The sequence below is a fragment of the Ursus americanus genome, chromosome 7 (assembly GCF_024610735.1).
Source record: "Ursus americanus isolate L20-20 chromosome 7, mUrsAme1.1.p, whole genome shotgun sequence".
Classification (NCBI taxonomy): Eukaryota; Metazoa; Chordata; class Mammalia; order Carnivora; family Ursidae; genus Ursus; species Ursus americanus.
Genome location: NC_142133.1, coordinates 36,298,426 through 36,314,363, shown reverse-complemented (window position 1 = coordinate 36,314,363; position 15,938 = coordinate 36,298,426). Strand labels below are relative to the sequence as shown.

General features: G+C 50.5%; 1 protein-coding gene across 1 annotated transcript; it reads left to right on the top strand.

The window, feature by feature from the left end:
• The first annotated feature begins 7,074 nt into the window (after nt 1-7,074).
• On the top strand, nt 7,075-11,905 carry CD207 (CD207 molecule). The gene is made up of 6 exons (XM_045788400.2): nt 7,075-7,150; nt 7,243-7,359; nt 8,718-9,092; nt 9,872-10,023; nt 11,002-11,120; nt 11,554-11,905. Exons 1-6 carry the CDS (start codon nt 7,075-7,077, stop codon nt 11,702-11,704), a joined length of 990 nt encoding a protein of 329 aa, XP_045644356.1. The 3' UTR covers nt 11,705-11,905.
• Nucleotides 11,906-15,938: the final 4,033 nt, after the last annotated feature.

Genomic DNA, 15,938 nt, shown 5'->3' with positions numbered 1-15,938 from the left:
GATATGAAGTGAACGGTGTTACGATTTGTTAGAGTGTGGGCATAGGTTGGGATTTTGAAACTTATTGGCTTAGTGGTTTTAGTTTGCAGAGGACAGAAAGCCCTGTTGCGGCATTGGAGATATTATTGTGGGATTTGGGGTTTTCGGAGGTCCTGTTCTTTTTGGGGGTTTTGGGTGCAGATTTGCGTACCACATGCGTCACAGAAGTTGCATTAAGACAGAACCGGATGCCGGCTGGGTTTCCTTACTCTGGGTTTTGGGAACTTGACTCCAGTTGCCAAGCAGGTCCCTGTGCTCAAGGAACAAGTGATGATTTTACAAGTTATTTATGCAGTGTGCCTGGTGGGAAGGGTCAGCTCTCGTTCCACCCCTCCCCCTGCCTTTCTAGGGGAGGGGACCCTGGCCGAGAACAGTGTGAAAAATGGATGAATGAATTATGAAATATATGCCACAGGTGACGTGTTGTCCACATCAGTTCTCCCATTTCTCCTTGGTCAGTGACTGCTGCTAACTCAGTGTGGTTCAGGGGACGGTTTTGACTCTGGGGATGCTCTTCCGGGTGTTTCATGACATCTCTTCCCCACAAAGGCTGAGGCTCACTTATTTTCACCTCTTGTCCTTTTCTCTGTTCAAGACCATAACAAGCAGCTCTCCACTGTTACCCAAGTTTTGTCTGATTGGGAGCAGCGGGGCGGGGGATGCAGGGTGCCCAGAGAGCCTGTGGTTCTCACCCATGTTGGGTCTGTGGTCCCTAGCGCTGTGGGGACTCCTAACAGTTAACTAGCCTTCAGTAACCGGCTTCCTGGATGAGCTGGACTGGTTAGACAGCACGTTTATGATTTCCCATCATTTCCCCTTCTTTTTTTTTTTTTTAAAGATTTTATTTATTTATTCGACAGAGATAGAGACAGCCAGCGAGAGAGGGAACACAAGCAGGGGGAGTGGGAGAGGAAGAAGCAGGCTCATAGCAGAGGAGCCTGATGCGGGGCTCGATCCCATAACGCCGGGATCACGCCCTGAGCCGAAGGCAGACGCTTAACCACTGTGCCACCCAGGCGCCCCCCATCATTTCCCCTTCTAACCCGCCCTCCTTTCTTGTTCCTCCTCACGCCGGCACCAAACCTCAGGCAGCTCTTCTCGCTTTCCCGCTCACGTTAGTGTAGCCCCCAAGTCCGGTCAGATAATCACAAAAGTGCACACTGTCGTCGAACTAGCGTTTCTCCCCTTCCCCAGGCCAGGCTCAGTCGCGGAAGCATGAGATGGTGGAGGGAGGGCTTGACTTTTTGTCTTGTTGCCCTCCCTTCTCTCCTCCTCACTCCTACCCACCCCACCCCCAAACTGTACTTTGCTCTGGGTGACAGGAAGGTCTTCCTTGACAGGGACCCTTGAAATCTGGTATTTGCCACACGTAGGTGGACCATTTCCTACCTGCCTGTTCATTTGCGTAGGTGCACTTTTGGGGGTTTTGGGGAGACCTGCACTCCTGAGGAGCTGTCATAGGCTGTTCTCTTGGCACAGGTGATGGCTCTTTTGGCTGTCTGCTTTTGGCCTCACCTTGGCCCCTGTTTTCCCATGGTCCCCCCACACGCTCCTCCCCCCATGGTCCTTATCGGCAGCCCCCCTCAATCAATTAAGAATACCTTCCTACTAGGGGGGGCCCAATTCCCATCCATCGACGCACATCACTTTCCCCACCAAACTCTGGGAGAGCGGACTTTGCCTTTCTTTCCCACTCTGCGGTCCCAAGGCAGTAGCTGGCTGACGCTCCTAGCCTTAGATTCTCCCATTCACTTTAAACAGATGATTTTTTAGAGCAGTTTTAGGTTTGCGGTAAAATTAAACAAAGTATAGAGTTATCCTACAGTCCCCACCCAGCCTCCCCCAGCCTCCTCCACTCTCAGCATCCCCCACCAGAGCAGTCCTTCCGTTACAGCTCAAAGCCATTCTCGCTCAAAGCCCGTAGTTCACATTTGGGTTCCCTCTTGTACATTTTATGGGTTTTGACCAATGTATAATGATAGGTACTCATGGGGCGCCTGGGTGGCTCAGTCGTTAAGCGTCTGCCTTAGGCTCAGGGCGTGATCCTGGAATTCTGGGATCGAGCCCCGCATCGGGCTCCTATGCTGGGAGCCTGCTTCTTCCTGTCCCACTCCCCCTGCTTGTGTTCCCTCTCTTGCTGGCTGTCTCTCTCTCTCTGTCAAATAAATAAATAAATACTTTAAAAAAAATGATACGTACTCACTATTGCAGCAGCATACAGAATAGTTTCACTGCCCTAAAAATCCTCTGTGCCCACCCATCCCTTCTCACCTCTCATGTTATCCCCGGCGACTACTGATCTTTCTACTGTGTCCATAGTTTGCCTTTTCCAGAATGTCGTATAGTTGGAACCATATAGTATGTAGTCTTTTCAAATTGGCTTCTTTTACTTAATAATATGCATTTAAGGTTCCTCCATGTCCTTTCATGGCTTGATAGCTCATTTCTTTTCAGTGCTGAATAATATTCTGTTATCTGGGTGCGTACGAGTTTACTCATCCATTCACCTACTGAAGGCCTTAGACTTTTCTTTCATGTGTCAAGTACCAGACTATTTATCTCTCAAATTCTACGGATATATACCAAGCTTTCTAAATGGTTCTATTAAGGCTATGCTAGAATAATGGCCCCAAAGGTGTCCACATTCTAATCCCCAGAGCCTGGGAGTATATTATGTGGCATGGCAAAGTGGAATTAAGGTTGGTAATCAGCTGACTTTAAGATAGGGAAATTATCCTAGATTATCTGGTTGGGCCCAATATAAAGGTCCTTAAAAATAGAAACAGAAGCAGAAGGCTTGGTGTCAGAGTGATGGGATGTGATAAGAACCCAACCTATTGATGCTCTGAACCAAGCAGTGTTGAGGTTAAAAAGGGAGAGTCATTTCCCAAAGGAAGGGGACTCTTGATATCAGAAATGGGGATGGGAAGGATGCTGGGGACAATAAGCAGGAGCTGTCCTATTAGATACTTACATAAATATATGCACATAGTTAGATACAGCTGCGGATATGTATACACGTATACACACATACATGCATACATACCTACATGGAGATAGTTAGGAAGAATGAACTGTATGTACAGCTTTTTTTGGGGGGGAGTAGGTAAATTTTTTTTTCTTTTTGCCTATCTGAATTTTTTCCTATAATGAATATCAGCAGTAGTGATATGGTAAAGAAATAAAAGATTGAAAAAGAAACTACGCCCACTTTTCCCAAGAGTCCTTTGTTACTTTCCGGACATGCATCTGCCTTTCCTACTAAGTCACAGGCAGGAACTGTTTGACTTGGGTGGTTCAGAGCAGCTTCCTCTGCCTGGAACACAGTGATCCCTCCATATAGCGGGCTACTCACCCAGACCCACACCACCCTGCTTACGATGCCCCCAGATGTACGGCCTGCTCGCTGACGTCTGGCCCATGCATTGTTCCAGAGAAACCTGCCCCTACATAATGTCCTGAAAAAGAGGAACCTACTCCCAAGGTCAGAGGAGACCTGGAGAGGCCCCCTGCAGTGTCCTTGGTCCTTGGTCCTTTTCAATCTTGGGACAGTCTTGGGAGATGCACATTTTTTCAATAAGAGGAACACTATTCTGTAGGCAGGGTCTCTGGATGTCTTTCTCCTTGCACCTGGTGCATGGTGGGTGTCCTAGAGGAATGCAAGCATGAGTGGTCTCACCGAACACTGCGTTCCTGTTGGTTTCTCTGCCCTCGCCCCTGTTGCCGGGGCACAGACGGTATCCTGGGATCCCTTGATTATCTGGGGTCTTCTGGTCAAGCCTGGCATCACATTATACACAAGGGTCCCCTCTGAGGTTGTGGACAAGACTAACCAGCTGTCACAATGTCTTCTTTCTCTCGTCATAGCCATTCTCTCCTCTCTGTGTCCCCCTCCCCCTCCCCACCCCCTTTCCCGGTGTATTGTCCACTCTGCCGTCCTCCGTGCCTTGACTGGAGGGACCTGGATTCCTCTCCTTGGAGATGACTCTTGTGCCCTGCTGAGGCATTTCAAGCAACCCAGGTCTCTTTTCCACTCCCACTGATTGTGTCCATGGTCCACCCCCAAGCAGAAGGAGAGTTCTGACCAGAGAAGGGGAAAAGTGGCCAAACTGTTTCCTTCCTCCGCCTTTCTCCAAAAAAAGTCTTCAAACCCCAGGGGCATGGCGAGTGGAAAAACAGAGAGATGAGTATGAACTTCCCTTTCTCTCATCACAGCAGTGATTTTTGGCCACTCTAAGTCTGGCCCAAAGTTCCTCCTCTGTTTAGAAGAGCTGGACTTGCCTGAGTGTCTCAGAGAACCTCCCATTTTCCTGGCAGGAAAGCATGGCTCAGGCACCTGCCTCCTGCTCTGTTTTTTTTCCTCCCGGGCTGTCAGGTCAGGGGCCAGAAAGGCCCCCAGAGGGATGCACGGGAGATGTGCTCGGTCAGTACCTGCGGATAGATGAGCACAGCCATAGGAAAAGAGCTCGTGACTCACTCCTTTCCCTCCGAGTGAGAAGTGAAACTCCTCACGGCTGGGACTTTTACGTGCGCCATCTCTAAAACCCCGGTGGGCCCACAGCCCAGGATTTGGGTTGCTTCTTGCTTAGCTTCCTCATGCTGGATCAGCGGAATATCTATGTGAGGCTCCCAGGTCCACCACTCAGCGTAAATGCCCCCCAAGCCCAGCCCTTCTTATGTAGTGAGGCCTTTGGATCCTTTCCTGGGACCAGTGAGAGGGCCTAACGGCATTTCATCAATACCTCATGCTACACACCAGCAGAGGTTTGGGAAAAGTCACCTCTTTGACAGGCAGGAGGCCACACACTCCAGGTCCTATTGTGTGGCAGCTTCTGTCCCTCACATGCCTCAGGAGGGGACCAGGATCCCCAAAGCCCCTTCTACCAGAGCCTTGAGTAACGTGGCTTCTTGTCTACCCCAGGCCCTGGACTATGACGGGCTGTGGACGTAGGGCCAGGAGCCAGCAGCAGAGGGGCTGAGGTGACTCTGGGGTTTGACTGGGTCCCGTCCATGATAGCCCAGAAGCAGAACATTCTAACCCCTTTGGAACACTGGTGGAACCAAGGTTCTGCAACCAAATGAGCAGCCTGAAGAGAGCGGGTAGAGTCCTAAGTGTTCAGAGACAGGCAGTGAGTTAGGGTGAGGCCTTCAGTTTGGGGGATTAGCTAATGTCAAAGGTTAGAAGAGGTAGCAGTCCTAGAAGGTACAGACAGAATGTGGGTAGGGAGGAGATGAGATAGGGTGAAAGGGACACCACCCCTGTGGCCCAACTTCTTTCCCACCATGTGGGGAGTGTGGTGAGGACTCCCCTCTGTGTCAGTCCTCACCCAGTGAGGGGAGCAGCTCCAGTCTGAGGCCCAGTCCTCCTGGAGAGAGCAGCACGGGGCCCGTAAGTACAGTGGACTGAGTAGGGAGGTAAGATCCTCTCAGATATCCAAGCAGCAGAGGCCCCTGCAAGGATAGGTGGCTATTTCATTGGCCTTCCTCATTTATTTCCAACCCTTGTCCCTGACACCACCCTGTCTTCCAGGTCCATTGGCTCAGATTCAACAAGGCTGGGCCAACTTTCTAGTCCCGGGGCCAGAATTGTCATGCATTTTTGGGTAAGGTATAAATCACAATTCTCTCGTGTCTTTGCTGTGGAAATGAATGAGAACTAGAAAGAAGCAGTAGCTTCTGGAAGACAGATCCCGATCCACAGACTGTAGGTTTCAGGGTTGAGAAATGATCAGCTATCAACTCTTCCATCTTCTGATCTCCCATGTATTCAGCCAGCCAGCCAGCCAACCATCCATCCGTCTAATGTGGACCGACTCCCTTCCTTTTCCTCTTCCCTCCCTCTCTCCTCTCCTCCTTTCCATCCTCTCTTTCCTATCTTCCAAGTATTATTTGTTTAGAATCTATTATGTACCAGGTTTCTCAGATGTGGCAGACTTCTTCAAAGCATGAGAATCTTCCCAGGAGAGAACTTCGTCCTTCACTGAGCCCCACATCAGCTCCTGTTTGCCCTTAGCTTCTCCCACATAGGAACAGTTTCTGGCCTGATGGCACTGAGCCTCCCCACTTTGAGAAGCTCACAAGTGCAAGAAGCAGGGAGGAGAACCCACATTTTCCACTTATACATAGAATCTCCAAGCCCCACTTTTATAAAGGGATGCTGTGTCATCTAAAATGCCTTATAACAGCAAGTATTGTATTGCAGTGGTCTCCTTATTGGTCTCCTTGCTTCCAGGCTTCCCACATCCTATTCAATGTTCCTCACCACTGTCAGAGTGAACTTCCTTCAGTGCCCCTGTCCTTGTCTCTCTCCTGCCTGAAGGCCTTCATTGGCTCCCTGTCACCCAGAAGTCAAAGTTCAAGCTTCTTAATATGACCCCAGGTGCCTCTTTAGCCCCATGCCCTTCCCATTCCTGTCAGATACTTTATATTCCAACACCACCAATTGGCCCTCCATGCTGTCTTATGCCCCCATACTTCTGAATATGCTAATCCTTCTCCCTGGAGTTTTTACCATTATTCCATCTTTGTACTTCCTTTGACTGGTACATATTCTTCTATTGTTATGCTCATCACACTGTATTGCCATTTATTTACTCTGGTCTGTCTTTCCTACCAGATCGTGAGCTGCTGGAGTACAGACTGTGAGTTAGTCATCTTTGTGGCCCAGTCCTTGTACAGTGCCTGGTACGTAGGAGGCACTCCATATGTATTTGTGGGATGAATGCATGCGTGGATGGATGATGGATGAAGGGACTCTTATAGGAGAACTAGAGTAGCGCTGGGATAATAGGGTTAAAGTGTCCGTGTAACAGGCCCCCAGAAAAGAAGACAAATGGCCTCTTCCTGAGAGCTCAGAAATTTGCAGAGAGGATTGAGCTGTGGCTGAGGCCTGGCAAGGTGTCTAAGCCAGAAATGGGGAACTTTGGGATGATAGGACTACCTCCTGGGGGACTCACTTCCCGTTTCTTCTAGATAAAAAGTCCTTGGGGAGCCAGCCAGCTAGAAGGACGTGTGCTACAGGGGTGAGCGTGCAGGATGAAGGCTGCTGAGAGCGAGGTCCCGGATGCGCACTTTACTGTAGATAAGCAGAATGTCTCCCTCTGGCCCCGAGGCAAGCACCAGGCTCTGCTCAGAATCTGCTTGCTGCTGTGTGTTCTGCTGTTGGCGGGTCCTCCAACAAACGTTCTCTTCTTCTTCTGGCAGAGCCTCCTCCCAAGACAGGCCCATGTCTGGTTCTGAGGAAGCCTCTCACGGTCCGGGCTGCGGTCATCATCCTGACGCTGGGCCTGACCGCCTCCGTCCTGCTGCAGGCCATTTTCTGTAAGTCCCCGGGTTTTATCGTCCCAGCTCGGTCCTTCTCCACCGTCAGCTCCTTCAACATCTAGACCGTCTTCTTCCTACTGTCCAGTTGTGTCTCCCACCTCTGGCTTTTCCATTTGTCCCATTTCTCCTCTTTCCAGGTGCAGTCATGGGGTTCCTTGTCCCCAGTAAGATGAGCTGCTGCTTTCTCCTTCCTGACTCCAGGAAGATTTTCCTGATTGGGATCAGTACTTGCATGCTTTGCTCAAGGATATGCTCTTTTGTCCCCAGGAAACATTCACCCGTTTCTTCATCCCATGTCATCCTCACCCCCCGAGCTGTGTCCCTTTTATTTGGAGCCTTGTGGGCAGCCACTAGCAGTGAGCAAAATGTTTCCTGACCCCACAAAAGAAGGACTTCCAACTGTGTCCTCAGCCCCAACCGATGAGGTTGAGAATCTGCCAATGAGTGGACAGATCTCCTGGTTCACCATTCTCAGCAGGACCCCTTCATGCTCTCTTCATTCTTCTTCCATTCCTGCCAAGGTCACATCAAGGGAGACTTCCTACTTGTTCACCAGATGTGTGACTTATCTTTCCTCCTTTTCTGCTTTGCCCAGCCCCTCATGTTCTCTGCTAGCAGAGCCTTCTCACTCGCACCAGGTCTCCAGAAAGCAGGGGAAGGGAACATCTGTCTTCTCCCTTCAAGTCTTTGGGACGTATTTGGTCTCAGACTTGGAGCCTCTGAGCAAGTTTCCTCTTGGTTTGTCGTTGGTCTCCTGTCTGGCACCCAAGCCTGTGACCTGAGCAGAGTGTGACGGTGGGTGGGACAAGGGAAGGGGAGAAATGGTTTCATAATTCCCTCTTTCCATATTCTCTGGAGAAGAAGTCACTTTCAGATTGGAAGTCTTCATGGCTGGCTCCCATCCTGGCCACAGGGGGCCTTTGGGCAGATGTGGGAAGGGTGCTGTCCTAGCTGATGCCACTGCAGAGGCCTCTGAACGGAGAGAGCTGGAAAGTGGGTGATGGAGCCCCCGGGGTGCAACAAGGGGGTAACTAGGGCATCCTTTGTGCCCTGAACATGCAAAGATAATTTAGGACTGGCTACTAATCCCCACTTCTGCTTGCCTGTGAGGTCCTCCAACTGAACCCATGTTTTATTAATCTTTGCATTATCTGCATCTGCAAGAGTTCCTGGCCAGCGCTAGGTACCCATTGCATGTTTGTTGAATGAGTACATTATGAATGAATGGAGGGTAAGCAACAGGTCTTTGGGTAGCTCGAGCCTATCCCCTCCTTTCCCTTCCTTTTATCACCCTGACAACAATCCCAGTCCCTGGGAATCCCCTTGGCTGACCTCTTAACTTTCTTAAAACCCAGATCCCTGGTTTATGCGCACAATATCAGATGTAAAGACCAATGCCCAGTTGCTGAAAGGCCGTGTGGACAACATCAGCACTCTGGGTTCTGAGGTTAAGAGGAATAGAGGCAGCGTGGAGGCAACCGGCATTCAGGTCCGGATGGTGAATGCCAGCCTGGATCATATGCGTTCTCAGATTGAGAAGTTGGAAGCTGGTGTGAAGAAAGCTGATGCACAGATCCAGATATTAACAAGAAGATGGGAGGAGGTCATTGATTTAAATGCCCAAATTCCAGCGTTAAAAAGAGATTTGGATAAAGCCAGTTCTTTAAATGCAAAGGTCCGGGGACTCCAGAGCAGTTTGGAGAACATCAGCAAGTTGCTCAAACGGCAAAGTAAGTGACTCAGAAGAGAATGTTGCAAGCTGACCAGTGGCCCATGGGGCCTTACCAGCCTCAGGCATGAGGTCGTCAGGCTGGTATATGTGGAAGGAAGGGGAAGAGGAGCCGGGCAGGCATGGTTGGACAGTTAAGAAGCAAGGGCTCAGCAGTGGGCTTGGAGGACTTAGGGGCTGTTCAGGAGAGAAGGGGCCAGGCGCCAGCATAGGCTCTCACACCAAGGCACAGAGGATGAAGGCATTAGGGAGTCTTGGCCCAAACCTAGCTATTTTTTTTAAGATTTTATTTATTTATTTGACAGAGATAGAGACAGCCAACGGGAGTGGGAGAGAAAGAAGCAGGCTCATAGCAGAGGAGCCTGATGTGGGGCTCGATCCCATAACGCTAGGATCACGCCCTGAGCCGAAGGCAGACGCTTAACGACTGCGCCTCCCAGGCGCCCCTCAAACCTAGCTATTTATCCATTGAGTTCCTTCCCCAAAGCTGGGGGGCTCAGCCCCTTGTGATGGTCAACAGAGAACTGCTTCCCCCTCGGGGGAGAGACAGATTCTTGATCAGTGTCTCTCTCTGCCCTGTTTGAACCCAGGGACTCTACTACTCTCAACCAGACCTTCAGCAGGTGGGGCAGTGTCTCTGAGCCCCTACACAAGGACCCCAGGACCCCAGAGCCCAGCCCCAGCCCCTGCTGTCTCTGAGATCCCCCCTGAGAGCCACCTGCAGCCAGCACCCAGAGGAAACAGGGACCCCAGTGTTCATCTTTTGCCCTTGTTCTCCAGATGACATTCTGCAGATGGTTTCTCAAGGCTGGAAGTACTTCAAGGAGAACTTTTATTATTTTTCTCGAATCCCAAAGACCTGGTACAGTGCCCAGCAGTTCTGTATGTCCAGGGATTCACACCTGACCTCAGTGACCTCAGAGAGTGAACAGGTGAGTGCTGTTCCGATGGGTTCTAGGAAGGGGGTGTATTAACAGCTGTATCAGGCAGGATGGGCAAGAGTACGGTGCAGTGGCAAAAATCCCGAAATATCAGTGACGTAACAATGGAGGATTACTTCTCAGTTACAGTGCATGTCCGACAAAGGCCTGCAAGTGGTTCTGTCCGTTGTGGTTACTCGAAGACCTATGCCAAAAGACTTCATCTCAACGTAGGTTTCTGCAATTGCTGAAGCAGGGAAAGAGAACATGCCAAATCATATGTTGGCTCTTAAGCTTCTGCCCAGAAATAGCAGACGTCACTTCTGCTCACATTTCATTGGCCAAAGCAAATGATGCAGGAGTCCCAGCTTCAGAGAGGGCAGGGAGATACAGTCTTTCCATGGGCCCAGAAAACAAAGGCATTTGTGAATAGCATTAATAACACTGCGTAACCCAAGAAGTCTCCTACCTGGTCGGCAGAATATTGAACGAGTCCCTTTCATCTGGGAGCTGGGCTAGTAGAGCAGGTAAGAGTGTGTGCTCTGGAGTCAGAGTCTAGAGCCCCAGCCCTGTCCCTGACTAGTCCTAGAGCCCTGGGTAGGTTATTTAACTTCAAACACACATGATAATAGTCCCTGCTTCAGAGAATAGCTGAGTAGATGCATATTAAGGGCTCACTACATTTAGTTGTTATGATCTGGGCCCTTCTCCTGGGGTCCCCGCTCTGGGGTTTAGCTGAGTCTTTCTTGTGCCCCGGCGCCTGCTTCCTGAGGGGCCGACAAGCCTGAGTCCTGAATCTGTTAGTTGTGGGGCAAAGACAAATCAGAATTTGGAGGGTGGACTCGGTAGGGACAGGAAGGGGCTTGAGAGAGGTCAGTGTGTGTGGTGTGTCCGTGGGACTGTCACTGAGGACTGGTGAAGGACACCCAGAGAGACAGATGTTCCAGCTGCGAGTCATGGCAGTGTCTCACTCCCTCTCCTTCCCTACAGGAATTTCTGTACAAGGTGGCAGGTGGACTTTTCTACTGGATCGGCCTGACCAAAGCCGGGAGTGAAGGGGACTGGTACTGGGTAGATAATACTCCATTTGACAAGGACCTGAGTGCACGGTAAGCCCCAAGGCCTCCTTCCCAGCCTGACTTTCCTGGGCCAGGGCCAGGGCACAATGGGTGGGGTGACTACAGGATTTGTGGTTCTTCCCTGTTCTCTGCCACTCATTGCCATGGGACTGGGGACAAATCTGTGGCCTCTCCATGGCCTCTAGGGTTTGGCAGCATGGCCTTCCACCCAGCCTCAGCAGGGCCCTTGTTCTAAGTCTTGGGCTTTGCCATGTGGGTTTGCGTAGGGCCTTGAGAACAGTGGGCTGGCATGGCCCTAACTTGGGGGAGTGATTGCAGGTTTTGAGGTTGACAGCTCACCAGTTCCCTTCCTCTCAGGCAAGGGTACAAAAACGTGATGCTATCACCCAGGATCATAGCTGGGATTGAAGCCATTCATTTCTTCACTGGAAACAAAGTTTTTCTTTGTTTTTCCCTTTGGTAGGTTCTGGATTCCAGGTGAGCCCAACAATTTTGGGAACAATGAACACTGTGCCAATATAAAGGCATCCTCGCTTCAGTCATGGAATGATGCCTCCTGTGACAACAAGCTCTTTTTCATCTGTAAACGGCCCTACATCCCGTCAGAACCATGACAGGACTGGCTCCAAGCTCGCACATTAAGCTCCAATGCTTGTCAAACTCGAGAAAACGCCCCTCTTTCTTCCAATTCCAGGGTGACTTTGCACCTTCATTTTTCTGGCTTCAAAATTGTCCTAGAGGCATCCTGGAGTTCATCTGCTTTGGCTGGGAATTCTCCGACCCCATAGAGGCAGCTGGACTGGAAGGGAGATCTTGGAAAGGGAGAGGAGGGCAGAGAGGATTTGGAAGTTCCAACTGCCTCAGTAAGGTGATCAGGACCTTGGGGTTCCCTGTCCCTTCAGAGAAGCCTCAGATTTATCACATGAAGGTTGCTTCAGACCACCCAGACTATTTTCCTGATATCAGGGCTTTTCCAGTTGATCCCACAGAATTCCCAGTTGCCTGTCTAGGGGGCTGTGTTCTCAGTGGGAAGAGCTCTGCACTTGGTGACCCTGTCCAGGCTGTGACCCCACTGTCCACTCCATCCACATCTCCTGACGTTTGAGCCCCTTCTTCTCTGAGATGGGAGCAACTGGGTCAGGTCAGGGGCTGATGTGGAAACGAGTCTTCTTGAGAGCTGGATCAGTATCCACGCTCTTTCTCGTTCGGCCTCACTCAGCAAACTCCGTGGTCCAGTTCTCTTGTGCAGTCCGCCCAGCCCCTCTGCCTCCCCTCCTGCACATCCTCTTCGGGCTGCGTTTCCTCTCTGCCCTTTAGGTACAGAGCAGGTGGTCCTCTGTCCCTAGAGAGTTCACCTGCAAACTTCATTAGAATAAAATCCTGCCTGGGTAAAGCATGTTTTACCTCTGCGAGCATATTTTATTCGTCGATGTACAGGTGAACGTGCCGGCAAGGCCATCTCCTCTGCTGGACACGAAGTCCTGGGGTATCCCCAGGAAACAGTTGGGGGTTCAAAAATGACAAGGGGTGGAGAAGACCCAGCCCTGGAAATGCCACAAAATATAAGCAGTACTTACCCCTGGTTTTTATTGAAATAAAGGAGAGTGAGCTCTGCAGTGTCACGACCCTCTTGGTGGTCTTTCCCCTCCGATGTTCACTGGACAGTCTTCTGTTGCCTGGCTTTACTCCTGAGGGGGAGACTTGGCAATGTTTCCCACTCTTCATGAAGACCCTGTTCGTGGGTATCAGGTCCAAACCCTGATCCGGTGGCCGAGGCAGGGATCCAGGCAGGGGCTGTACCCTCCAGCAGTAGAGCAGAGGGGGAGCAGGGAGGATGTGGTATAAGCACAGGTGTGGGCTCAGCAGAGCACCCTCCTCTCCTTAGGTCCTCATTAGGGCCCTCAGTAGGGTCTTGGGGACAGGACATCTTCCTTTAATGACTGTGACCAGCAGGTGGTGTTCTGGGCACAAGGGGGTCAGACTTAGGGCAGAGGCATTAGGAGGAAGCTTGAAGAAACATGGGACAAATGGGATTTTTAAACCATTGGAGTGGATAAGCGATGGGCAGGCAGTGATCCATGCAGGAGCATTTGTGGGCCAGTTCCAGAGACTGCTGAGGTCTGAGGGCGTGGCTGTGTCAGGGCAGAGAAGACAGGCAAGTCAGTGTGGCTGCCACAGGCAAGAGAAAATTCCACATTTTCACCAAGAAATATTTTGTTGAACAACATAATTCCAAGCAGCAAATTAGGGGAGAATTTTATTTTTTCCCAGTGTTGACTCTCTGGTCATAGCACGAGCTGATACAGAAATTAAATATAAGCTGCTCCTAGGAAGCTGTCCCAATGGACTGCTCTCCACTTCACTCTCCCACTTGCCATGTTAGTCCTGATCTCTGGGCTGCCATGTTGAGTAGCATGTGGCCCTGGTCCACACTTCGCCTTCCTCCCGAGGTGGCACTTGTCACCAGGACAGCTGATTCTGAAACTTGTATTGTAAGGTCTACCATTTCATGTGCTGCTGTGACATCTTTGAGCCTGTTCTCCTCAGATGGTCACCTTACCTCGCTAAGTTCCTCTATCCACTGGACCAGCTGCTTTCCACCCAACTTTCAACCTGCTGGGTTCCACGAACCCACCTGCCTGCCAACCCAGGAAGCTCTTCCAACAAGCCAATCACGTCATCCTGCAGGAAGCAGGGCCGCTGTGTCTTCATGTTACGACAGTGCCTGCCTACCACAGTCCTTGCTGGTTCACTGTGCTCATGGGTATCACCCCTGTGGGGCCCTGCATCATTGTGACGTCCTCCTGCTCCAGACTGTGATGTATGACTTAGAAATGACTGTCACTTTCATCCATTCAGTGTTAGATGCCATATTCTGTTTGGACAGGTTCCACTATTTAGGGCAGGAGATCTTTCCCTCACTACTATGAACTGAATGGTTGTGTCCCCTCAAAATTCATATGTTGAAATTCTAACCCCCAACATGATGGTGTTAGGAGGTGGGGCCTTTAGGAGGGAATTAGATCATGGGGGTGGAGCCCTCATGATGGGCTTTGTGCCCTTGTGAAAACAGACAGGAGAGCTTGCCTTTCTCTCTCAGGTGAGTTTACAATGAGACGATGGCAGTCTGCAATGAGACGATGGCAGTCTGCAAACCGGGAGGAGGGCTCTCAGCAGGAACTGGATCCGCCAGCACCCTAATCTTGAACTACCCAGCCTCCAGAATGGTGAGAAATAGGTTTCCCTTGTGTAAGCCTCTTAGTCTGTAGTAGTCTTGATATAGTAGCTTGAATTGACTGCGTCACTCACTACTGGGATGAACAGGCCGTGAGCAGAACAAGGCTGGTCCTGGTGTGAAGAGGTGAGCGGGACAATCTGACCACTTCTCTGGGAAAGAATTTGGGCGTAGAAATACCCAGGGGATGAGGCAGCTGACAGAGAAGTCCAGCTGAAAGTCCCTGACTTAGAGAAGGGCTGCTAGGGCCATCACGGGGCACCTGCAGAAACGAGGGATCAGCAGAAGCTACCAGGCAGAAAGGCAGAGCCCACGGGAGTGTATCTGGCAGGGAAAAGAGAACGGTGCAGAGGAGAGAGTAGCTGAGCTGCAGAGGGGAGGGCAGCAGAGGGAAAGCCCAAGAACTCTGGCTGCGGAGTTTCCTGGTGCCCCCGAAGATCCAGCCCAGCCCTCCTGACCCTCCTGGGTCCTGCTCCCGTGGATGCTATGACAAGACTTGCTCCGCCCCTCCACCCCATTGTCATGTTTCCAAACAGAAAGAGCCTGAGTCAGTGCGGATACACTTTTACTGGGAATCTGTGCCTCATGTGTCAGGGTCTTGTGATCTTGACTCACTTACCCCCACATACAGGGCTCACTCCTCCAGTGAGGTCGCTTCATGGGTACCTGCCCTTCTGCATGGTTGAGTGAGGGCCTTCCCCCAGTCACGGATTTCTTCTGTCTTGTGGTCTTCTAGATGGAGAAGGGGCGAGCAAGTTCCTTGGGGCTTCTATCACAAGGGCACTAATCCCATTTACGAGGACTCCACCCTAATCCCTAATCCCTCCCAAAGGCCGCACTTCCTAATACCATCAGATTGGGGGGTAGTATTTCAGCATACAGATGTGGAGGGGGACACGAACATTCAGACGGTAGCAATCACTGTGTGCAGCCCACGCTTAAGGAGTGGGGAGTTATGCCCTACTTTCTTGAACATGGAGTATCTACACAAATTATTTGGATTTTTTCTGTGCGGGAAAATTTATTTATTTATTCAAACATTTATTTTATCAGTATGGATTCATGGGTTTTATACTTTGGGTTGTAGTCCAGTACAACTTTATTTTCTTGCTCTAATTGTTCCAATTTTGGCCAGTAAGAGCTCTTTCAGGTGGTTCCTGTGTCTTTTTTTGACATCCTGTCATCATTTTTTTTTTTTAAGTATCTCTTTACTTCCAGGTACAACAAGATACAGGTTCATTGTGTATATGTCCTGCCCTGATCCTAGAATCAGCCATTTCTCCAAAGAGCCCTGGTTTCATTTTTCTGGATAATGGTATTAGAAACCACGATCTGGGTGCTGTGTGTGGCCGCTGCAGCTGGGGTGTGATTGCATCCTCTTGGCTGAGGGAGTGAGGTAATGTGTATGTGGATACCTGATTTTTTTTTTAAAGATCCTTATGCCTGCAATATGGTGACAAGACTTGAGCGGGGCAAGACTAGAGGCAGGGAAAACAAAAGATTAACCAGATTGAAGCCAGGTGAGATGGGGCACCGGGGCCTGTGATGGAGGGATTGTTATTACTGTTGTTGGATTTGCTATGGGACGCAACGTTGGGATACTTTGTGCAGCT